This window comes from Rhinatrema bivittatum, chromosome 6, assembly GCF_901001135.1.
Source record: "Rhinatrema bivittatum chromosome 6, aRhiBiv1.1, whole genome shotgun sequence".
NCBI classification, from domain to species: domain Eukaryota; kingdom Metazoa; phylum Chordata; class Amphibia; order Gymnophiona; family Rhinatrematidae; genus Rhinatrema; species Rhinatrema bivittatum.
Genome location: NC_042620.1, coordinates 189,114,522 through 189,140,439, shown reverse-complemented (window position 1 = coordinate 189,140,439; position 25,918 = coordinate 189,114,522). Strand labels below are relative to the sequence as shown.

Genomic DNA, 25,918 nt, shown 5'->3' with positions numbered 1-25,918 from the left:
AAATCACATGTATAAGCTTTTCCTATTGCAAACCATAAACCTTCCAACACATTATGAGTAATAGGCAGCCTCCAATCCCTGACACTTCCCTTAGACCTCTCCCAACCTAGCAATGCCTTAATTACAAAACTAGCTCCAGCATTAGCTTACCCACAAACTTTAATAAAGAATGAAAATCCCGCAATGAGACCTGCAGCTGCCCTTTTTGAATAACCTTGTCCCCTTGCAAATAACAAATATCTTATCAACCAGACATCTGGAACCAGCCCCGATCGCCATCCTAACCGCAGCAGGCATTCTGTTATTTTCTGACATCCACCAGAATATGCTGCCCATGTTGCTGGTGCTACCGAATTGCAAAGCTATCGCCATGTTGCTGGGTTCCACAACTCCATAAATATTCCGGAACAGCTGCTCCCTCCAAATCCGCTTCAGGTGCTAGTTTCCTGAAAGCCAACCACTTAAACGAGACAAACAATCAGCAATTTTATTATAACCTGGAGCATGTTTAGCCTGCACAGTAACATTCCTCTGTAAACAACAGAATACCAACTCTTCATCAAAACAGATACCTAAGGACATTTTGCTGAAAGCCTATTAATAACAACATCTACTACTGCACGATTATCACACCAAAATATCACTTTTCTATTCTTGAACAATTGAGACCAAATGCTTACTGCAACAACTATAGGACATAGCTCTAAAAAAGTGATATTCCTTGTGATCCCAGAATTTCTCCATTCCTCAGGCCAAGGTGCTGCACATCACGCACGACAATGATATATACCAAAACCTTAGCCCCCTGCAGCATCTGAATATAATTCCAAATCATTACTAGATAAAGCTTCAGTCTGCCAAACTGCTAAGCCATTAAACTCTTGCAAAAAAGGCTCCCATATTATTAAATCTTCCCGCATTGCTGCTGTGATTCTGATAAAATATTTTCTTTGTAGTCCTGCCATAGATGCCAATAGTCTCCTTAAAAAAAGTCCTTCCCATAGGTATGACTCTACAAGCAAAATTTAAAACTACCAACCAAGAACTGCTTGGGATGTGTTTGTAAGAGAGAAAGAATGGGAGCCTGCCTGGGTGTGTGAGTGTGAGTGTGTGAGAGAGAACAGGAGCCTCCCTGGTGTGTGTGTTTGTGTATGAGAGAGAAAGAGAATGGAAGCACAATAAAGCTCTGGAATTTGTTGCCAAAGGATGTGGTTAGTGCAGTTAGTGTAGCTGGGTTCAAAAAAGGTTTGGATACGTTCTTGGAGGAGAAGTCCATTAACTGCTATTAATCAAGTCTACTTAGGAAATAGCCACTGCTATTAATTGGATCAGTAGCATGGGATCTTCGTAGTGTTTGGGTAATTGCCAGGTTCTTGTGGCCTGATGTGGCCTCTGTTGGAAACAGGATGCTGGGCTTGATGGATCCTTGGTCTGACCAGCATGGCAATTTCTTATGTTCTTATGCCTAGGATGTGTGTGTGTGTGTGTGTGTGAGTGAGAGAGAGAGAGATAGAGAATGCAAACCTGCCTCTGTGTGTGTGTGTGTGTGTGTGTGTGTGTGTGAGAGAGAGATAGAGAATGGAAACCTGCGTGTGTGTGTGTGTGTGTGAGTGAGAGAGATAGAGAATGGGAACGTGTGTGTGTGTGTGTGTGAGAGAGAGATAGAGAATGGGAACGTGTGTGTATGTGTGTGAGAGAGAGATAGAGAATGGGAACCTGCCTCTGTGTGTGTGTGTGTGTGAGAGAGAGATAGAGAATGGGAACCTGCCTCTGTGTGTGAGTGAGTGAGAGAGATAGAGATAGAGATAGGGAACCTGCCTCTGTGTGTGTGTGAGTGAGAGAGATAGAGAATGGGAACGTGTGTGTCTGTGTGTGTGTGTGTGTGTGTGTGTGTGAGATAGAGAATGGGAACCTGCCTCTGTGTGTGTGTGTGTGTGAGAGAGAGAGAGACAGAGAATGGGAACCTGCCTCTGTGTGTGTGTGTGTGTGTGTGTGTGTGTGAGAGAGAGAGAGAGAGAGATAGAGAATGGGAACCTGTGTGTGTGTGTGTGTGTGTGTGTGTGTGTGTGTGTGTGTGAGAGATAGAGAATGGGAGCCTGCCTGTGTGTGTGTGTGTGTGTGTATGAGAGAGAGAGAGAGAATGGGAACCTGACGGGGGGGATGAGAGAGAGAGAGAGAGAGAAAATGGGAGCCTGTCTGGGGTGTGTGGGTGTACATGGGAGCTTGTCTGGGGGGGTGTTGTCTGAGAGGAGCTGCTGTTTTTCTGTGCACCCTCCAACTTAATATCATGGCGATATTAAGTCGGAGGTCCTGAAGGGTAAAAAAAGTAAAAAAAAAAAAAAATTTTAATGGGCCAGCGGCTGTCGGGTCGAAAACCGGATGCTCAATTTTGCCGGCGTCCAGTTTCCGAGCCCGTGGCTGTCAGCAGGCTCGAGACCAACGCCAGCAAAATTGAGCGTTGACTGTCAAACCCGCTGACAGCCACCGCTCCGGGTCAAAAGGAGGTGCTAGGGACACGCTAGTGTCCCTAGCACCTCCTTTTGCTCGTTTCTACCGCACCACCTAATTTAAATATAGAATCGCGCGCACAGGCAAGTGGCCTGTCCGCTCTCCCGCGGACTTAACTGAATCGGCCAGATAATAGGCCTAATACCATTTGGGTTCCAAATGCTTTTTTTGCAGGGATTTCTGGGTGGCATCACAGCAGTGCATGTAAATACAATGCAAGTGATATTTTTACCTCAGAATACTGTACTTTGTTATTTTCATGTAAAATATAAATGCATAACTCAATTGTGTGTGTGGAATGGGATGGGAGGGAGGGGAGTGCGCATTGTGCAAGGCTATAAGGTTCACCCTTGCACCAGCTATGGGTTCAAGGTTTCAGTTTTTAAAGTTTGTATCACTGAAGGGAGCTGAGCTTTTTTTTTTTTTTTTTTTAGTGGGCCCGGAACAAGAGAATGAATGAAGGGGGGGGGGGGGGGCAGCACAGTAATTATTTGCTCAGGGCAGCAAAAAGCCTTGCACCGGTCCTGATCATATCCATCCTGTTTTGACAGCACTGCCAGTTGGACACTTAGAAAAACATTACCACCCCTTATCCTGCTCTCCCCTCATATAAATCTCTCCTCTGCACAATACACCCTTCCCTAACCCAATTCATATTACCAAGATATTGATTATTCTCCACTTCAACATCCTTATATAAATTTGCCCCTCTACCTCTGCCTCCCCAATTCTACTTCTCCCTGACAGTGTAGTCTGACTTCTGTCTTCCTCAATCTTATTTGTATGAATTATCTAACATATCTCTCCCTCTGCTTACTATCCTTCCCCCCTCTGTTCAACATTGCACCTCTTGTACTTCCAGCTCTCCTACTCCCTATCTGCTCAGTACTACCCTCCCTCATAACCCTGGAATTATTGCATACTTGTAACTTTAATAATGCATCCTTGCAGCACTGAGAGAGACAATACTCCCTTACAGAAACTTTTTTACCTCCCCTTGCCAGCATTCTCTTATGCATTTCAAGTCCCCCTTGCTGGTAATTTAAGAGAGAGTGGTTTTACTCCCAAAGCTTTCTTTGATCCCACTGCCCTCTTTCCTCACATTACCTCCTGTCACCGCATGCACTGATCTCACTGAAATCCCCTCATTACCACAACTCTTATTGGATGGGTGCTGCTATTAACCGGGCTTCCTGAATCTTAATTGCTTTCTTTAAAACTTCTTGCTGCTATAGCATTTCGGCAGTTAAGGCATCTGGCAATGCAGGGAGCTTACAGTGTTTCTTTTCTGCAGCCCACCCACATCCCCTGCTTCTTTAGTTGTCTGTACTACCGTATTCGCCTTAATAGCCTGTCTCCTCCCAGCCTCCATCACAATGCAACTGCTATGCTCTTGTGTCATCCCACCAGCAACTCCTGCTTCTCTATCAGCAACATTCACTCTCTGCCTTTCAACTTCCACCACTACTCCTTCCTCCCCTTCAGATAATTTCATTTCTGACCCTGGTCCCTTCCTCAACCATCTCACCTGACGTTTCCCAGACATGCCAGCTCAAACCAGTCATCCTATCACTGAACAACAATATACAGGTACAATTGACCCACAAATAAATTAATACTTAATTAGAGCCTTTTCCACATCAATGCCGAGATAGCTGAGGAGAGAACAAAGGTGGGCAAAGCATCTTAAAACTGTCCTTTAGCTCTCCCCCCTCTCTAATCCTGTTAACATTCTAAAGTATCTACCAATCCCCAACCTCAGATTCCCAGCAGGAAATATCCCTCTCACCACAAATCCTCTTTTCCTTCCTATCTCACCCCCAAATATTTTACCCCAGTTAAACTACTAGAAAATTCTTCCTATGGCCCTCCCCTGGTAACACTGTTAAATGTGTCAGGCAAGATAAACCTGCCTTTTTTTTTAAGCCACATTTTTGCAAACAAAATGTGTTTATTTTTTGCTTTCAAAAAGAAAGCGCCCCTCTCCAGCAATATGTGCACAACCATTTTCCTGCCCTCTGGGAGGCCTGCGATCTCCAACTCCAAAAATCTTAAACTCTGAAATGTTTGCAGACTTTCCAGCTCTGTCGGTCCAAGCATGTTACTGTTGTAGAGGAAGCATCAAAGAGCCGTCTTACCTTCTCCCGGGCTTTCACATATCTCTGGGCGGCTTGCTGGATTAACTCTCTCACACTCAGCCCGCCATCCTTGCAAGGGACCACAATCCCGGTCTTTCCGAAACAAACGGTCACCTTCATTTTGCAAGCAACCTCATCGGCAACAATATAATTAAAAAGGAAAAAAGAGCCCACGACAATCGGCACATCAGAAAAAGTTATTACATATCTTGCCACCTAGGTCCCGGGGATCAAGGGGTTTAAGGTTTGCAAACTAGGAACCTCGCTTGCTGGGATTTGCGTTTCCGGTCAGCAACAGGTGTCAAGGTCTGGGCTAAAATGCTGCAGTCGCATCCCGCAGGCTTCCAAAAGAGACAGCAGTGGGGGAAGGGAGAGGGAAGCTGAGTGTGTACAACGTCCACAAACTAAACTGTAAGAAAAGCTACAGCAAAAAAAAAAAAAAAAACCTATACACCTTTCCTCGCCAACTTTTTATTCTTTCGCTCGGCTCCAAGTTTTCAAAGAAACACCCTAGGGAAATCATAAAACTTTTCAGGGATTAAAGGTGCCTGGAAGGCGGAAGGAAACAGGGAAAAATCAACCCTCCCACCTCAGCGTGTCTGCTCCGCCCAGCCGAGCAGTTTGTGAGAGGCAAGGCAATCCAGCCCTACCAGCGGGGTCGTGTCCCATCTGATTCCGCCCCTTAAAGGTACAGGAATTAGTGATCCTGACTGGAGTTACTGTCGATCCATGATCGACTGTGCCTGTCAGGGAGCTGTTTAAAGAGGAAGCACCTCTGCTCTTGAGCCAGAAGTAAAAGCTTCAAGCCATCAAAATCTTCCTGTTCACTTTTGGCAGCTATTTATTTATCTCCTCTCTCCCTAACCCATAAAACTTTAGGAATCCCTGGGCTAGATCACTGGATGGAAGCTTCTGTTTATAATTGCTCTGCAGCAGCCAGAGAGATTAGCCCTTGTATAACATAGCTGCCTTTGCCGCAGAGGGTGTATGAGAAACAACAGAGAAAAAGTAGAGAATCAGAAGATACAGAGGACATGGAGACTGTAGACAACCCAGGTAGAAGCTGCATAATAATGTTTTAGGATTGAGTTGTTTTCAATGTATACTCTTGATTTCTTCCAAATAGGTTGCTGTGGTGTAAAATATCATCCTACCTCACTGCTGTCTGCTTTTAAAATGAAAATGATCAGACACTTCAAAACTGACAAAAAAGGACTCAAAGACCTACATTTCTTAACCAATTATGAGCCATAAATTACACTACCTGTCACCCTCTGATCATAGCAGGTGTAGCCTAGCAGTTAGAGTAGCAGGCAGCAAACCACAGAAGCCAGTGTTCAAATACTGATCATGTTTCTTGTGACTTGTGGCAAGTCACTTCACTTTCTGTTGCCACAGGTACAAACATAGGGCCAGATTTTCTCCCATTCTGTGTCTATGGGGAAAAACCTTAGTAAGTTAGGGTCTTAGATTGTGAACAGGGAAATATCTTTGGTACCTGAATTAACTTGCCTTGAGTTACCAATGAAAAGACATGAATACAATTAAAAAATAAATTAAACTTGCTCTTCACATAAGTCACTTCCCTGCCCCCTTAAGCTTATACTATAGATTTTTTTATATTCTACTTTTTGTAGCACTTCAAAGCAGATTACAGTCAGGTACTGTAGGTATTTCCCTATCCCCAGAGGGCTTGCCATCTAAGTTTGTATCTGAGGTAATGGAGAGTTAAGTGACTTGCCCAAGGTGACAAGGAGTGGCAGAAGGGCATGAACTCTAGTCTCTCTGGTTCCTAGCCTGCTGCTCTAACCACTAGGCTACTCTTCCAGGAATAGAAAGTGGACAGCCAGTCAAATTGGGCTCTTTAACTGGTGTCTACTAAACCTAGAATGTTTCAGCCTGCTGATTGCCCCTGGCATCATAGAGAAGTGGAACCAAGGAACTGTTATGTGATAAAACCACTTCTGGGGTGGGAAGGTGTAGATTCAGGGTCCTCTAATCAGTTGGAGAGGAGGATCGGCGGCTGTGGATCCTGGATGCAGAGCGAGATGGTCAGCTTTGCAGATCAGTGGGGTTATGAAGGAAGGTACTGGCAGTTGCAGACAGAGGAGATGAGGTGGAGGGAAGTGGGGCACTGGATGGAGGGCAAGCTGTAGTCACCACTGGGATTCTCCGATGGGCTTCCCTCTGCTTTTGCAGGCTGATGGAGGACCTGGTTGGAATAGTGGTATTGGTCTCGGGGCATGCATGAAGGGGCACACAAAGGGGGCATGCCCTTTGGCATGGCCTTTCAGTGTCCAGCCCACTTGTGACGGGCTCTTTAAGGGTCAGTCAGGCCCCAACTAGCGACAACAGCAGGGGACGTGCCTCATCAGTCGACTTCTGAGGCTCCTCTACTGCCTCTGTGGACAGGTGGCGGGTGTCTCTTCAGGTGAGTGTGGACCTTGAATGGAGAATGGCCCAGTCTCCTGCTGTTGCTGTGGATCTGAATTAAAATTCAATACTTTTCAGCTAAATTTAGTCAGTTAAGTCTGGTCAGGCAGAACAGAACGCCTGTCCTAAAGTTAATTGAATATTTTACCCAGGTACATTCAGCGGTAGACTTGTCCAGATCAGTAACACTGAATATCCGCATAACGTTTCCGCTTGCTAACCAGTTGAATATGGACCTCTCTATTTTTGGTGGAGAAAAATAATTGTATATTTTCACTTCATTTAAAAAAAATTACTTTTCTTATTACAACACAACTTGGACATCCATAGCAAGGGGCACCTAATATTTTGCTGAGGTTGATGAAGTGCACTATAGCAAAAAAAGAAACACTCTTATTAAGCTTCTGTTTCAGTTGGGTGCCCAATGCAACAAACAGTTGAGTGCTAGGAACGCTCAATTCTTTCTTAGCGCACCCTTTTTAACGCTGCCTCATTTAAATATTGCATCAGGTGCCCAGGGAAGTAGCTCAATACGAATGCCAGTTTTCAGCACTCATCTTATTGTATCAACCCCCCCTCAACCTGGTATATATACACACACTCAGCACCAATCCTTCTCATACACAAATGCTGCCCTTCACCACCCCCACCCCCCATTCCCTTCTCTTTCACACACAAACACCCTCTAAGCTAATCCCCCCTCATCCTCTCCCCTCAACTGATTCTCCTCTCATCCACTCCTAACTTCCCTAAAATGACCTACCTTTGCTCTCTCTGCTCCATGTTTACCCTTTCCTCTTTCTGGGGCCAATGTAATAAGATCCACGCTGAAATCAACGCTAATTTTCAGCACGGATATTTTTGAGTGAGCGCAGCAAACCTTGCAGGCCCTGCAGAAAGTAATAAAGAAATGGTATGCAAATGAGTTACATGCAGAAAATCCATGCAAACCATATTATCAGTGCTAATATGTGCGTTAATACACACGGTAAGGCCCTATGTAATAAGCCGCACACAAAAAACGCGGGAAGCTGTGCACAATCCCACATTAAGGATGCACGAGCATTTCTCAGGGTGAAAGCCTGCAGGGATGAATGTAAGTAGTCTGGGAGTAGAACTGAGGCCAGTACCCAGCCTCCGGGTCAGGCCTGGGCTTTGGCTTAGGCTGAGGCCCAGGCATCAGGACCTGGCCTCCGGGTTAGGTCACAGCATTGGGCCTGGGCTCGGGTTCCTGCCTAAGCTGAGACCCAGGTATCAGGACCCAGCCTCCAGGTCAGGTCACAGTATTGGGCCTGGGCTCGGGTTCGAGCTCCAGCCTATACTGAGGCTCAGGCATTTGGACCAGCCTTTGTGTTGGGTCATGGCATTGGGCCTGTGTCCGAGCCAAGGCCTTGGTGTCGGGATCCAACCTCCAGGTCGGGTTGCTGCATCGGGCCTGGGCTCAGGCTAAGCCCTAGGTTGCCACCCTGGTATTAGGACCTAGCCTTCATCGAATTACCGGACAGATCAGGGTTGTTTTTTTTCGGGGGGGGGGGGGGTGTCTCGGCCAAGGGTCTACACCCTAGGCAAGACCCCAGGTTCAAGCCTAGGCCGAGGCACCAGTGTCATGCTTGGGCACAGGCTGTGGCACCTGCTTTGGGCCTCAGCCTATACCCTAAGCAAGGCCCAGGCTTTGGGTTTAGACCTAGGCTCGATGCATTAGTTTAAAACAAAATGAACGAATAAGGTTTGTTTCATTCAGACTAGCCTCTGATTCGGTTTGGGGCCCCCCAAATAAAACGAATTAGCTTTATTCATCGCATTTTGTACCTTCATTTTAAATGAATACACATCCCTTGTAGCAGACAGTGTAGCAGACAGTGTGTATAATGCTGCCTTTACTATATTTATTTATTTATTTAACAGCTTTTAATATACCGGTGTTCGTGCAAGCACATCACGCCGGTTCACAATAAACTTGAGAAAGGAGAAAATTACAAAAAAAACAGGGAGTGGGGGATGGAGCAGGAGTGAAAAAGGGGGGGAGAGAGATGGAGGAGGTGAAAGGAGGAAAGCCAGCAGCTGAGAAAGGTAGAGGAACATAGCAGAGTTTACATGAGAGGTAGATTAACGGGGTTAAACATAGTCGCTTAATTACAGTAGTTAATGAGGATATATAGATTATATAGAGGATATATATGGAAGCTTAATTACAACAGTTATGGCAGGTTATACAGATAACTTATTTAACATTTAAACAGTTATTTAACATTTAAACAGTTATGGCAGGTTATACAGATAACTTATTTAACATTTAAACAAGTAAACATGAGATATTAGCTTATTTACAGCTTATTTACAGCAGTTATGGTAGGAGATAACAGGTAGCTTAATTTAGTAGGTTGAAAGTTTTAACATTGAAATACAGGGGTACGGTAGATAGGGAGCGATAGAGGTGTAGGGTGGGTGGGGGGGGTGGAGGGAGGGTGGAGGGTTGAGGAAGGGGGGGTAAAGATATACATGACAGCAGGCAGATTAGTAAGTTTTTTTTTCTGGTACATGTGTACCAAAGCACCTACTCATCTGTTAAACATGTCATCTGGCAGGGAAGGGTCCCATGGCAGAATAGTACAGTCTTTTTACTGCATGGCTGCAAAAATGCCTACTAAACAGTTATACATTTGAGCTTGTAGGGTGGATAACCAGATTAGTAAGCGCTTTGGCTTCCATGTATCAGCAAGCACTTACTGTCTTGCCTTTGGTTCCCTTCCTTGCACATTTAGTTTTGGATGAATCTATCCCGTAAGTTTTTACCTCTGCGGTAAGTAAATCAAAGGGGTCCCTGAAACATGATGTAGGGAAAGGGACTGCCAATGCCTGCGGAAGATATTCGTGATTTGACGACTGAGTATCAAAAAAGGTAAAATACAGTTATTAACCATGTCATTAGTATGAGTGTACGGAAGAAAAAGTAGGTCACGGTTAATAAAAAGTGCACGTTTCATAGCATTTTTAACCACCCGTCGAGGGTAGCCCCTGGATAAAAATCTTGATGTCATTATACTTGCTTGTTCCAAGAAATCACCCCGGGTAGAGCAAAGCCTACGTAGCCTTAAAAATTGGCCTGTGGGGATATTTCTCCTAAGGGTTCGGGGGTGACAGCTCTGAAAAGACAGCAATGTATTTCTATCGATCTCTTTCCGGTAGATGGTGGTCACAAAACCATGGTTAATAACTGTATTTTACCTTTTTCGATACTCAGTCGTCAAATCACAAATATCATCCACTGGCATTGGCAGTCCCTTTCCCTACATCATCTGTTTCAGGGACCCCTTCGATTTACTTACCGCAGAGGTAAAAACTTACGGGATAGATTCATCCATGCGGATTTAACCACACGACCCAGGGATTCTATTCCTGTTCCTGGGCATCAACCATGTGGCCACTGTGCCATGTGCTGTCACACGGTACCCTCCTCTTCATTCATTCACCCGGGAACTCACAAATCCTTCCCTTTAAGATCATGTTCCGATTGTACTACCTCAGGTGTCATATATGTTATCACGTGTCCATGCTCACTATTATATGTAGGTAAAACGTCCCGTATGGTGAAAACCCGAATGATAGAACATTGCTCTAATATACGCCATGCCCGGGAAAATGAACCCCTTGTTGAATATTGGGTGCAGAAATCACATACTATCTCAGATCTCTCTTACTGTGTACTTGAAGTAGTCCCCCGTTCCCCTCGGGGTGGTAACTATGTTGAGCAGTTGGGCCGTATAGAACAAAGATGGATATTCCTCCTTGACACAGTTACCCCTAAAGGCCTTAACCGGGAAATAGAGTGGTTTCTGTTCACCTAATCAATGTTAAGTGTGTAATGCCTGTCTGAGTGACTGCTAGGTGCGCTTCAGGAACGGGAACCAACTGGATTGGTCCCCCGGAACCACATGACCTGTTCACCTGTAGTTGGCGCCTTTCTGCTGAGTTCAAATACCTGTCAGTATCTAGGGTGACTGCGCTCCCTGTCATATGTGAATTTACTCTGCAGCCAGGTATGTTGTACCCATATACTCCTGTTATTTTATAATTTGTTCGGCACTAAGTCCATTACTTTGTCCTGATTTATATATATTTCTTACAGTTTATTCTTTGAACTACTTGTGCTCCCTCCAGATGCAGCCCGAGGCGAAACACGGGACCGTGTTGGGGGACGCCTTTAAGATGTTTGCTTTTTAAGTCAGTGGAGTTGCCATATTTAAACAATAAACAATCTTTGTCCTTTAACAAATTGGATTGAAATTCATTGGGACTGAATATTCTCCTCTGCACTTCTAGCTTTCAATTACCCCAATATTGATTGGGTAAATGACTCATCCAAACATGCTAGATGCCATAAATGCTGCTTCATGGAGCTGATCCCAGAACCAATGAGAAGTAAAGCTACTTTAGGTCTAGTCCTCAATGGAACGCATGACCTGGTATGAAAGGTTACTATGATGGGGAATGTGGGAGACCAAGCTGTGTTTCCCTGGCTGGAGACAGAAAGCCACACTGACTCCAACCTTTTGGGTGCAGATAAAACTTTATTAAGCAAACAAAACTTCACAATGGACTTCCTACCTTAGCAGTAATCACACACACAGAGGCTGTAGACTACTTTGCTTCTAGTCAATGAATACTCACTCTCTTCTGGTTTGCATAGAACGCTTTACAGGAGCTGCCTTCCTCCTGGAGGCATGGGGGGGTCCTGAACACGGCTGTGCTTGTAGTCTTATCTCAGCCCCAGCTCTCTCCCTCTGTGGGATTTAAAGTAGACTAAGCATCTAGCCTGGTCCAGCACACACAAAAAATGGGGTGACTATGTTACAGGGGCGTTAAGCAATAGCAATCATAATGCAATCAAATTTGACATAATCACTAGAGGGAAGACTAAGTAAAACTATCTTGATAGCATATAACTTTAAAAAGAGATACTATGATAGAATGAGGAAATTAGTTAGAAAAAAAACTAAAAGGAGTGGTTGCAAGGGTTATAACATTGTATGAGGCATGGACATTGTTTAAAAATACCATTTTGTAAGGTCAGATAAAATGTATTCCATGCATTAAAAAAGGGTGAAGGAAGACAAAATGACTACCAGTGTGGTTTACTAGTGTGGTAAGAATGCAGTTAAAGCGGAAAGGGCATCATTCAAAAAATGGAAAGCAGACCCAAATGAAGAAAATAGGCAAGAGCATTAGCACTGTAGTTAGACAGGCCAAGCGAGACTTTGAGAAAAAGCTTCCTGTTGCGCCAGGAGGTGGACCTTTGGCCTAGTGCAGGATTGGTAGGCTCCCTGGTCAGACCCAGAGAGCGCCTGCCACCAGGAGGCAGAGCACATGAGGAGACAGAAGCTAGCTGGAGCTTCGCCACTAGCAACCCTAGGTACCCCCGGGTTGAGCCCTTGGGTACCTGGACCACCTGGTCTTAGGTGGGCCTCGCAGGATCTCCTTGATAGGAAGTTCAGGGGTGTGCCCACCACAATCAAGGGTGCGCGGTCGATACTCAGGCCAGAAGTCCTGGGTGCCTGAGAAGGTCAGAAGAGAGTCTCTGATTGTATAGCAAGGATCAAGGCCAGATTCAAGGAAGTGTAGTCAGCCAATGCGAGGGTCAGAGTCAGTAATCAGTCCATGGATAGTCAGGCAAAGCAGAGGTCAGTTACCAGTAGTCTGTCCGTGATTAGCCAAAGCAAAGGTCAAGTTCCAGGAGGCAGTCCGACTTGGTCGAGTTCAGGCAGAAGTCAGATCTAGGCAGTGTGATGACATGGTCGTAGAAACAGGCAGAAGGTCAGAGGCAGGCAGCGATCAAACATAGTCAAAGGGAAGCTGAGGTCATTCCCGAGAAGACAGTCTGAAAGGTACTACCTGGGGAAAGACAGGAGAACACTGGAACAGAAGGATGCTGGAACAGGACTGGAACAAGACTGGAACAAAGGCTGGAATGAGACTGGAACACACACTGGAATGCAGAGGCAAACTAGAAATCACAAGGATCGACCTGATTGTCAAGGCAAGGAAGTCAGGGCAGGAGCTTCCTGATATAGGTCCCTCAATCAGGGCACGCCGCGGAGCTGGGGCCCACCCTGGCCCTATAAGGTGCCGGGCGGTCCACGCACACCTAGGGGCGGGGCCAACGCCATGAAGGACACCAAGCCCTGCCGTGAGGCCTGGCTGGAGGATAAAGGCCTGGCGACTGCCGCCGCAGGATGCCGAGGCCTAGCCGTGCTTGCCACCATTGCAGGGGAGGACGACCTGGGATCCCCAGAGGAGCTGGAGTGGTGAGCAGGCCCGTGCGTGGGCCGAGCGCGGACAGGACGCGCAACACTTCCCAGTAAGCCAAAAACTAATAATAAAAATGATTCAAGTACATTTGAAATAAAATGCCTGTGAGGGGAGTCAGTTGGGCCACCAGATGCCTGAGTCCCAAAAGGGGTGCTCAGGGAGGACAAGGAAATAGCAGAAAAACTGAATTAATTCTTTCCCTCCGTTTTTACAGAGGAGGTGTTATGCTCGGGCTTGTGGACCCTTGGGCCGACGTGAGGATGGAATACCTTGCGGAAGTCCCGTAGGCTCTCACGCCGGGTGGCGAGGTAGAACAAGAGGCGGAACCAGCTGGCCCTTGGCACTGGGGCTGAGGCGAATATCGAGGCAATGAAGCGACGAGGAGAGGTGCTGTGTCTTCACCACTGGTGGTCTGCGGTCCCCCCGGGAGGAGCCCGTAGGGACACGACCGCTGGGACTTAGGTGGACCTAGGGAGGTCAGAGCAATGGTGCAAAGGCCAACTGGAGCTTCGCCCTGGAAGCCCGCGGTCCCCCCAGGAGGAGCCCATAGGGACCCGGGCAGCTGGGACTTAGGTGGGCCTTTGGTGACGGAGTCTTGGAGGGGTCCTAGGTCGAGTGCCAGAGGGTCGTCGCTCACCAGTCCGAAGTCATGCCCCAGAGAATCGCCGCTTGCCATTCCGAAGTCAGGAACCAGAGAATCACCATAAGCCAATCCGAAGTCAGGAACCAGGAACACCAAGACGAAAACAGGAACCAGCGTCCAAGTACAAGGAACTCACCAAGGCAAGCAGACTAGACAGCGATGGGACGTTGCCAAGTCAAAGAATGAGCAGAGGAAGCCTCCCTATATACTTCCTCTGCTCTGGATCATTGGAAACAGGTGAGTCTAGTTAAAGGGACCAGGTCCCTTTAAATGCAAATGAGTTGACGGCGGCCATCTTGAATCTCATGGCGGCGGCCATCTTGATCTCCCTGGTGGAGGAGAGACGCCGCTGAAGGAAGCAGGGCGGCTTCCCCTACAGCGGACAGCACGGGCCTGAGTCGGAGCCCTCCCCCGGGGCTTCCTGGCGCTGAGAGTCAGGTAGGGGAACGCGATCGTGGGGCGCCACGGCCGCGGAGCACAACAGGAGGATGTTGGGAATATACCCACACCTGAAATATTCTTTAACAGTGGAGATTCTGAGCAACTAAAACAAATATCTGTGACAATGGAGAATGTAATAGATCAGATTGACAAACTGAAGAGTAACAAATTACTGGGACCTGAGTTTTAAAAGAACTAAAGCATGAAATTACTCATCTGTTACTAGTAATCTGTAACCTATCATTTAAAATCGCTACAATTCTGGAAGACTGGAATGATGCTGATTTTTAAAAAAGGCTCCAGGTGTAATCTGGGAAACTATAGTCAGTTAAGCAAGATGTTGGTGCTGGGCAAAATGATAGAAACCATTCTTTAAAAAAAAATCACTGGCCATATAGATAGACATGGCTTAATGGAGAATAGTCAACATGGTTTTAGCCAGAGGAAGTCTTGGCTTACCAATCTTTTAGAATTTTGAAGGTGTAAATAAACATGTAGATAAAGGTGAGCAGGTTGATATAGTGTATTTGGATTTTCAGATGGCATGAGAGATTCCTCAAGAAATTACAAAATCATGGGATAGGAGGAAGTATCCTATTGTGGATTGGTAATTGGTTAAAAGCCCAGAAACAGAAAGTAGGACTAAATGATTAGTTTTCTGGAAGGAGAAAGGTTGTTAGTGAAATACCACAGGGAATTACTAGATAAGTGATCATATTTGCAGATGATACAAAATTATTCAAAGTTGTTAAATAAGCAGCAGATTGTGAGAAATTTGCAGAAGGATCTTGTGAGACTAGGAGACTGGGCAACTGAATGGCAGATGAAATTTAGTGTGGAAAAGTGCAAAGTGATGCACATATGGAAAAATAAACCCAACTATAGGTACACGATGCTGGGTTCTCTTTTGGGAGTCACTACCCAGGAAAAAGACCTTGGAGTCCTTGTAGAAAATGTTAAATCCTCTGCTCAGTGCGCAGCGATATTCAAAATAGCAAATAGAATGTTAGGAATGATCTGAAAAGGAAGGGAGAATAAAATGGAAAATATATTGCCTCTGTATCATGCCATGGTGCAACCATATGTGTATTGTGTGCATTTCTGGTCACCTTATCTCAAGAAAGACGTAGTGGAACTAGAAAAAGTGCCAAGGAGAGTGACAAAAAATGATAAAGGGGATGGAATGTTTCTCCTATGATAACAGGCAAGGGCTCTTCATCTTTTCATCTTGGAAAAGAGACATGATAGAAGTTTATAAATCATGAGTGGGATGGAAGAATGGGTATTTACCCTTTCATATAGTACTAAAACAAAGAAACACTCCATGAAACTAACAACCAGAAGATTCAAAACAGATCGTGGAAAGTACTTTTTCACTCAGCATGTTATCAAGTTGTGGAATCTGTTGCCAGAGGATGTGATCAAGCATAGTGGGATTTAAGAGGTTTGGACATGCTCCTGGAATAAAAAGTCCATACTAAATTATTAGCCAGGTAGAATAAAGAAAGCTATTGTTATCCTTGAGAGTGGGTAACAGGAATTAGATCTACTTTATAAGATCTGCCACATACTTGGATTGTAACAAACCAAATGTATCAAAAATTTCACCACAAAAATCAGCGAACCTTAATACTTAAAAATAAATCAAAAAGAGAAAACTCAGTTGCTGACTAGATAATATACTTTGAGATGGCATTTATATATTTCTTTTGTGTTGTCTAAAGCTTTCATGCACCTACACTCTGTAGAACAGGTGGTTTACTATCTAGACTCATCTTAATTCAACATTGGCATGTACTTTCATTACATAACATCTTTAAAGAACCACCAATGTTCGCCATGACTCGGGGAAGAAATATCCGAGATCAGACCGTTCATGCACAGATAGACAACTTCAGCAATGTTGAGACAGTTGTGGGCCACCAACCTTGTGGACACTGTAGCTGGTGCGCACAAACCCTCACGGGGATACTTTGGGAGGACCCCGTTTCTAAATATAAAGTTTGGAGGAGGAGCAACACCAACTGCCAGTCACATAACGTTGTTTATGTGATCATTTGTCCATGCCCTAAACTTTATATTGGACATACTACGAGACCTATCAAAGTTAGATTGGGAGAGCATAAATCCAGATTTACAACATCCAAGATGACAGCTCCCATGGTACAACATCTCACAGACTTTGGTCATACGATTGCTGAATTACAATGGACTATCTTGGAGCATATAGAACTCCCCTTAAGGGGTGGTGATATCCGGTCAAAGCTCAATTTTCAAGAGGCTTTTTGGATTTACACCTTAACATCATCCTCCCCACGGGGTATGAACGATGAAATTAATTTCAATTCCCTGTTATGATTTCAGAACATTTTATACATAAAAAATGGATATTCAAATTTACACTTTAATAATTGGTGCTTTAACATGATACAGAGCATTCGCTCACCCACTAGCAGTTTCGACAGCTCAGTGGCCTTGGGACATTTCAATAATTGGCGCTTCAGTATGATACAGAGCACCCGTGTATTCGTCAGCTGTTTTGACAGTTTAGCAGCTTCTTGTTAACGTCACCACAAATTTATCAGACATCGGGTGCAGTGAATCAGAATCGCCAATGTTTGATCAGGTAACTTAAAGAGTCAACAATATTGTCAAATTTGGTCGCCTTGGTAAATGGGCACAAGTATGGAAGCCGCTTGATGTCTACATTACTTCTCTATAAGCTTCCATTGGCCGTTTTCCTTCTTTCATCAGTATAGTCCGGTACCTCCATGTTTTATTTTATTTTTCCCAAGTCTTTCCACAGGTGCTTTTCGTTTTTTTTTTTTTTCTTTTCTTTTTCTTTTCTCTATTCTCTCCTTTCCTTCTTCCTCCATTTTTCTTGTTCTCCTTTCTTTTCCTTTTTTTTTTGTTTCTTTCTGATATGGCGTATTGGATTATTGCTGTATGTATAATGATGCATCCTGTTTATATTTTCACTGACTGTTTTTCTGCTAATGATGTATACGATAGCGCTATTTTGTCTTTTGTTACTTGTTTTTGCATGTTTCTGAAAATATAATAAAAGAAATTTCAACTAAAAAAAAAAGAGTCAACAATATTCATCATCCGTTCTCTCAATAGCGCTCACAGGACAACAGTCCTCATTCAAGTCGGCTTTTGACGTCAGCAGGCACGCCGCCAATTCCATCAATCGAAAGCGCAACCAGAGGACGTTTGAAACCTTCAGTTTTCTTTCAGGTCCACTTATTTAAGAGCGAACAAATAGCAGTATGGTTCCCCTTCAGGTCGGTTTTAGACGTCATAATGTTTGGATTATCCATCCATGCTGATTGGCCAGTCAATATTCTGATAAGTACTTTAAAAGGAGTCAGGTTGAACTTTAGGCTATTCTTCCGGAGGCTCGTGACAGAGTAAAATCTATACGAGGTGGCGAACCCGAGTTAAACAGATCTGAAGAATCATTATACGGAGAGGTCGGGACCCCACAAGGTTGGTTAGATATTGCCAGCACATTCCCCTGAGGAAAGACTATGTCTGAAAAATGGACGGTTCGTGTTGGGATCATCATTAAGGTTTGATATAATCTACCAACATAATCGGGAAGTTGAATGAGGACCCTCTGTAAAATTCATCTTAAAGCCTCACAGCGTTTAGTCCGTATATACATATAAAAAAATTTGTTCCATGATCACAGTGCCACGGAAGAGTCCGAAGTTCTCATTGGGACTTTCACAAAAAAAATTTTTAATCTCACAAAAAAATCACACACGGAGGAGGAGGCTGGTTGATGATTATACACCAATTATGTATTGGTGCGGGGACACCTACACAATATATGAAACCTCCCTCCCACTCCATAAAAATATTAGTTGAATTAAGATGAGTCTAGATAGTAATCCACCTGTTCTACAGAGTGTAGGTGCATGAAAGCTTTAGACAACACAAAAGAAATACATACTTGTTGCGGTCGCCACCGCTGCCCCCTTGCTAGCTATGTTCCGGGCTCACCTCCACTGTCGGGAATGCCGCCTCCGCGGCTCTGCTGAGCACCCTGGGCGTCCGCCATTGCTGGGCCGTCTCGCTGCCGCTCCGCGCGTTATGGACGCACGCTCACTGGAAGCCGGACCCCGCCTGAGCTAATCAAGCCACGCCCCAAGCCCAATATAACCGGCATCCCGCAGTCCTCTCATGGCCTTGCAACGAGGGTCGCTACCGTGCGTAGTTCTTAGTTGCACTTCCGTTGTTCTGCTTCAGCTGCTGACCTCTGCTCGTACCTGACTCTGCTTCTGCCTGCCGCCAGCCACCGACCCCTGCTCGTACCTGACTCTGCTTCTGCCTGCCGCCAGCCACCGACCTCTGCTCGTTCCTGACTCTGCTTCTGCCTGCCGCCAGCCACCGACCTCTGCTCGTACCTGACTCTGCTTCTGCCTGCCGCCAGCCACCGACTCTGCTTGTTCCTGACTCTGCTTCTGCTTGCCACAGCTGCCACGCTCCTGCCCTCCGGACAGTGCCTCCTGCAGGCCAGGACTGGAGCCACCACCAGACTGCATTGGGTCCTGACTATCTCTTCTTCCTGCTTGGCTCTGGCCTACTCGCTGCTGGATCCCAGCTTGTACATTGCAAGTCTCAGTCAGGGCTATTGACTTTGTTCCTGCTTCCGCTTGCCCTGAGCTTCCTGGCCTACTGGCCCTTGCTACTGGACTCTGTCTTTACCATTGCCCGGGCCCTGCTTGAGAGACTATCATTGTGCAGAAGTCCCAAGGGACTGGGACCCTACGGGCTCCTCCTGGGGGTTTCCCAGTTCCTGGGTGAAGACCCCTGCGTGTCTCCTAAGTCCCAAGGCTCCAGTACCCTACAGGCTCCTCCTGGGGGGGCTCCTGGTTCCCGGGCAATACCCCTGCTTGTGGCTCCGCCTCCCGAGCTACTCTACCCAGGGTGGTTCGGCTCAAGGGTCCACTCTCGAACCGCGGCTCCCAGGCCGTAACAATACTTGGATTGGCCATTGTCTGAGACAGGATGCTGGGCTCGTTGGACCCTGGTCTGACCCAGCATGGCAATTCTTATGTTTTTAAGCTCTTATGATTTTAGTTATGTGCCATATCTAATTTTTCATGTTCACTCAGCTGAAATTATGTGGCAGCTATCATTGCTAATAGTTTCTCTGATCTGATTTACTATAGGAGAAAAATTGAACTCAAGAAAAGAATATTGTGCGTTCATACAGCTATATTAGTATTCTCGGGGGATCTTACAAAAACACTTACTGTAATAATGACATATCTCCCTTCCTCCCATAACAAAGCAATATTTTTCAAAGCTGCCAGTACCAAAATTAAATTGTAATTAGCTTTTCAGGAATGTGTGGAACTCCACTATAGATGTCCATTAATAATCACTAGTGTTGTAAAACTTGTTCCACCCACACATACTGCTTAATTAAGCTCAGAGTACTTTGTTCATGCAAGCAGATATTTACAAAAATCAGGTAATTTCCAACTTAAACCTAATTCATAAAGGAATCACTATGCAACATCAGTTTTACAGATCTGTTGACATGAATGCAATATTTTGACAAAGGGGATTTATGCTTGGAAATTACCCATGATATTTTAGCCTGTAGGGTAGTAGTGACGGGGTCATTTTGTAGATGACTTGTTTGAGGTCCAGATAGTTGTTGCTTTGCTCAGAACTTCTGTATAGCTTTATATGAGTTCCACCAGTTGCTTTAGATGAAGAAACACACGTGTCCTCTCTTATTCATCTTTCCAGTGAAGCTGTGCTAGGCATTGACTATTGACAGAATGAGAAGCATAGGTGATTTCCAATTTAAATATTCCCTGTTGATAATTAAAACCCACCTACTATGTCATCTTTGAGACTTTAAATCTTATCTTCTGTTCTCTTGTTTTTATTAATTGTTTAGCATTATAAATTACTGCATAAAACCAGCTTTAAATGTCACTCAGTCAAGTTGTGTTTTCTCAATATAGTATAACTCAAAACTCCTACCCACCCCATTAGATTATTTTGCACATACTCTTAAAAAGCCTCATGTCGTGCAGCTTTACACAATTAACATTGTCCCTTCCTTAATTACTTATACCTATAAAGCATCCAGTTTAGTTTTTTTTCCCAGTCATGCCCCCACGCTAATTCCAAGCCTCTTGTTTTTTGTTGTTTTTTTGTCTGTGTCTTGTCTGAATTTCTTAACTTCATTATAAGCTCCAGAGAACAAGGAGGGTCTCTTATGTGCCTATGTACAGCATCGTAAGCCTCTGGTATGCGCTATACACGTCATGCTAATAATATTTCCCAGAATATGAAAACGTAGTACTGGCATGATCCAGTGGTATCCTCTGAAAGTAGTGGACCTAATCTCTTGTTCCTCTGCTATTTTCATTCTTCAGCACCATAGATCACAAGATTCTTTATATCTATTCTCGCCTCACTTAATTCTTCTTGCCATATATGGTTCTCCTCCTGTTTCCAATCATTCTTTTAACCTGCCTAAAAACTGATATTCTGTCCAGTCTTCACATTTTGTAGGTGTTCCAAAATGCTTTGTCTTTGTAGGCACTGTGCATTTTACAACCATGGGCTCTCTTATTTCCTCCTTTGGTTGTTTGTACCATTCTTTTGTAGATGGCACTCAAATATTCTACCATTTCAGATTCTACAGGGTTCCCCTATCTGCATTTTCTTCCATCTCTCTCATGATTTCTGTTTCACTTTTTGAACTGGTTCCAGGGTAAAATTTTATGCTAAATTCCAACTTCTGTTACTCCTTTATAAGTGTATCTATGACCTTGATTCCCACTGTCTCTTAGCTCTTGTCTTCAGTGGTGTTCCATCTTGCTCTCTCTGCTATGAACATCATTCTCCTCTCTATATTCAATACACAAAACAAGTAATTTTTAAATTCTCTGTGTTTTCTTTATTCTAAAAATGTATAGGCCTCATATTATGTACAAGACAATAAAAATAGTGTATAATATCACATACATAATACAATATTTTTAAACTAATTAAACTATAAGAACTGCATTACATAAAAAGAAAAACAACAAAAATCAACAGACACAATCTTGCTGCATCTGCCCAAACTCCCTTTTACCACCTTCCCAGCTACTTCCTTTCCTAAATATTCCGAGCCCGATATTAAAAATGGCACTTAGCTGGCTAAGTGCCACTAAGCCAGCTCAGTGACGCTATTCAATTTCCAGCTATGGTCAGTGAGCACCACTTAGCTCCCTAAGTGGTTTAGCTGGCTACGTTTTTAACCTGAAAGTCAGGAGTGGGGAATGAGTGGACTGGGGAAGAGTCAAGTTGCTGGATAACCTGCTAACTTTAAGATAGTTGTGTATATTCAATGATGTGATTGCACTGCTAAATATACAGCGCTGGTTATCCGGTTATATATATAATCAGATAACTAACAGATTGCATGGTAGCTGAATATGGACCTCTAAAGATATAACTCTTAAACATTTACAGGCTAATTTTAAAATAAGCGCGTAATTTTCGACTTTTAAAACATATGTTGTTCACGCGTGGACCATAAACAGCTTGAATTTAGTTCACTCTACTTTTGGCAGCCAGTGTAGAGCAGCAAGCAATAAGAACACTGTATTATATCTGATCTTTCCACCTACAAATCTAGCTGCAGTATTTTGGAATAAATGAATCCTCTTCACCAGTTGCACTGGTAACCCCACCAAAAAAGAATTAAAAAAATCAAGAATCCCTATAACCAAAGTTTTAGTGTCCAGAAAAAAGGCATAGTTGACAAACCATTTCACTGCAAATATGCTTGTTGACACATCTTCCCTACAAAGACCTCAACTGAGAAAGTAAACTCCAAAGTTACTCCTAGTCTCTTAACTTTGGATGAAATTGCCGAAATATGATAATACACTAATGGATGCAATCATTTTCTTTTTGATATTTAAAGTACTATCTGTTGCGAGCGTGGAGGTGCGGTCGCTTGCTCAGAGATTGTAAGCCCTTGGGCCATGGTGTGGCTCAGGGAGGAGCCCCAAGACACACACCATGGGAGGTGAGAGTGTTCAGGCATGGGCTGGAGCTGGACTAAGGCTGGACCAGGATCAAGACTTGGAAAATCAGGAACTGGAACAAGTCAGGCTCAGCCCTCCACTGGACCTGCAAGCACAGGTGAGAACCAGCAACGCAATGCTGGTCTCAAGAGTTGCCCTCCGGCCACTCGGTAGCCCTTCTGGACCCGCCGCTTGGGAACAATGAGTACATGAGGCCAGATGGAGGCTGAGGGCAGGAACAGGACGAGACATGGAACTCAGGAACTTGGAAACTCATACGAGGTTACGTGGAACTTGGAAGATTCAGACAAAGTTTCAGGATACTTAGAAGACTCGGACAAGGATCCAGGATCCTTGGAAGAGTCAGGCGAGGATTCAGGGTTCAGACACTAGTACAGGGTGAGTACTGCACCGCAGTGTGCCCTACACAGCGGCCCATGGCTAGTCACGGACCACACCGACAGCAAAGCAGACTCCAGGCGAGAAAGTGAAGACTTGGAACTGGAAACATGTCGAAGATTCAGGAGAGGCCTCCACCAAGGCATGCCCTACACAGCCTCCCGTGGCTGGTTGCAGACCAACTGAAGCGGACCAGCTTCTGGCTTCAGTCTTGGGCATGGACAGAAGCAGGCACAAGGTACTCTGAAGACTGGGAACAGGATTCAAGACTCAGGATTCAAGACTCGGAACTCAGATTCAGGAACAGACATTGGAATTAAAAACAAAGGGCCTGGGAGATCACATGATGCAGTGAAGGGGTCAGATGGGGGATACCCTTCTTGGCTGCCTTAACCTCCATCTGGCCTCATCCGTGGCTGACCACCACCAAATTTACCTCATTTAGCAGCTACCTGATATCTTGATACTGCACCCAGCTGGGTCGTTGAAGGATGGCCTCCAGAAACTCCAAAAAAGAGAGAGAAAAGGAGAAAGCCCAACAGGCCGATCAGGCTCTAGAGGAAGAAGTGGGCCTAGCCGACCCTGCCCCGGTGGTGGCACTGGCAGATGTCCGCTCTGCTGTTAAAGACGCTCTGGGACCTGAATTACTCACCATTTCCAACCAGCTGTCTGAGCTCGCTGCTTCGATTACAGGCTTCGATCCCTGGTTTTTGGCCATTGAACAAAGTGTATTGGATGTGCAGGACGACCAATGGACAGTGCACATGGAACTCGAGCGCATCAAAACCATGCTTGTGAAGCAAGCAGACTGTTTAGAGGCCTTGAAAATAGGTCCTGCAGATCAAATCTGCGGTTTATTGGTCTGCCAGAGACGATTGCAGAGCGAGACTTACCGGCCTTTTTGGAGGAATGGCTGATGCGGGTGCTTGAACTTACCTTGTCACATGGCCCGCTGAGGGTCGAACGTGCACATCGTTTCGGCCATAAAGGGGACGCAGCGATCAGGCGAAGGGTCATCATTGCAAAAATTTTGAATTTCCAACACAAAAATGAGATCCTCAGGGTGGTGCACGCAGGTAAGGCGCTGAAGTTTGAGAACTGTAAAGTACTAGTGTTCTAAGATTTCTCGGCTGGCCTAGCGCAGCAACGTCGGGCGCTAGCGCTGTTTTGCTCCTAGCTCTATGCGCTGAATGTGAAAGCAGCGCTTCTGTATCCAGCGCGCCTTCGGGTGCCTACCCCGGATGGAATTCGGTGGCTTAACAGCCCAGCAGAAGTCCAGGACTTCTTAAAGACCTTGGAGACCGCCCAACCTAGCTTGCCAGGGAATTCTTGAATGGCCTGGAGCGGAGGTAGAAGTGGCATAGGATCCCAGGCAAAGATGGCTGCTGCACTGCTCGCTGTTATAAGTTGAAGAACTTTTTCTATGCAATGCAGTTCTGCCTTTCTGCGGCCTATTTCATTGTTGTGTTTGAACTAAACTGGGGTTTAATTCCGTTGTTTCCCAAGCTCAGCGGGGGATGTGTTCGTTCCCAGCTGCCCTGGGGTAGCTGAGTGACTCCCCCGTATGGCTATTCAGCCAGCACATAGATGCCGGTTTTTATTTTTTGTTTTCCTTTTCTGGTTTACTTCTAGAAGGGCTGCCTCTCTGTGCTGCGTTTGCTCCAGTTTCCATGTTGTTTCAATACAAATGCTGATTGTGTAAGTGTAATATAGACTTGTGCGATGGATGTTTATCTTATGTGTGTGATGGGGGGCTGGGGAGGGGGTTGGGGGGGGGGTAGCCATTTGCATAATAGTGTTCTCTGATGCTGAGTGGGATGAGATTATCTGTTTGGGGGAGGGAGGGGGATTTTGGGCTTCTTGTGGTATTCATGTGGTTAATATGTTGTGACGACACTGACAAACGTGCTATGGTGGCTTGCTTATGTGCTTCCTGGCCCCTAGAGGTGAGGGGAGAGGGGAGGGGGGCTTTAGCTGGGAGGGTCCCTGTCCAGTTCTTAGTTTTCCCAATCCAAGTTCATCTTCTGGAATATATGATTGATGGCTAGTCAGAAGGTGCGCTTAATTTCTTGGAATATATGTGGTATTAATTCCCCCATTAAGAGGCAAAAAAGCCTTACCCTCCTTAAAAAGAAATTGGCTGATCTGGTATTCCTTCAAGAGACGCATTTAACTGACCTGGAGCACAAGAAATTGTGTCGTAATTGGTGGGTTCAGTGCATTATGCATCAGCCTTCACTAAGTCTGCCGGAGTAGATATCTTGATCAATAAGTGCTTGCCCATCTTAGTTGAAAGTGAAGTGAAAGATCCAAAGGGCAGATATATAATACTTGTAGTGGAATTATTCCAGACCAAATTGGTTCTGTAATTTATATGCTCCCAGTAACCCAAGCTTGGAATTTTTTTAAGCTGTCCATGCTCACTTGGTGCCCTATCAAGAATATGGCATCATAATAGGGGGAGATTTTAACACAGTCAAAGACCCTCAGCTAGACAGGAATAGTGTGAGTGGTGGGGGACGAGTTCCTTGGGTACAGATTATCTCCTTTTTAGAACAGGAACTCCACTTAGTGGACTCTTGGTGCACAATGTACTCGTCAGCGAAGGAGTTTACACATATCTCCCATGCCCATGTCACGCAATCTTGACTGGATTACATCTTGATCAGCACTAACATGTTCTCAAAACTCTCAGATGTGGGCATAGATGACATAGTAGTCTCAGACCATGCCCTGATTTGGGTGGACTTGGTTTGGCCAACCAGCAACCCCACTTTGTTGTCATGGCGTTATCCATACTTCTTGGATGGTGACCCTGGCTTTCGTATCTCCAGGCCAAATGGAAAGACTATGTCTTGCATAATGCACAGCATGTGAATGACCCAATCCTTTATTGGTATACGGCTAAGGCCGTTATGAGAGGGGAGATTATCTCTTATATAGCACATCGTAGGAAGATGATAGATAAGCGTATACTTAGCTTAAGCTCCCAA

The 25,918-nt window shown here is 45.0% G+C and overlaps 1 protein-coding gene and 1 long non-coding RNA gene across 2 annotated transcripts in view; one reads left to right on the top strand and one right to left on the bottom strand.

Moving 5' to 3' along the window:
• PARD3B (par-3 family cell polarity regulator beta) overlaps positions 1 to 5,260 on the bottom strand; it is a 2,091,605-nt gene extending 2,086,345 nt beyond the window's left edge. Inside the window, 1 exon segment of the mRNA XM_029606318.1 lies at positions 4,647 to 5,260. Within this exon segment, the coding sequence (XP_029462178.1) occupies positions 4,647 to 4,766 (120 nt within the window). The 5' untranslated portion in view covers positions 4,767 to 5,260.
• Positions 1 to 25,918, top strand: part of LOC115093907 — a 210,618-nt gene that overhangs the window by 64,531 nt on the left and 120,169 nt on the right. The window lies entirely within an intron of this gene.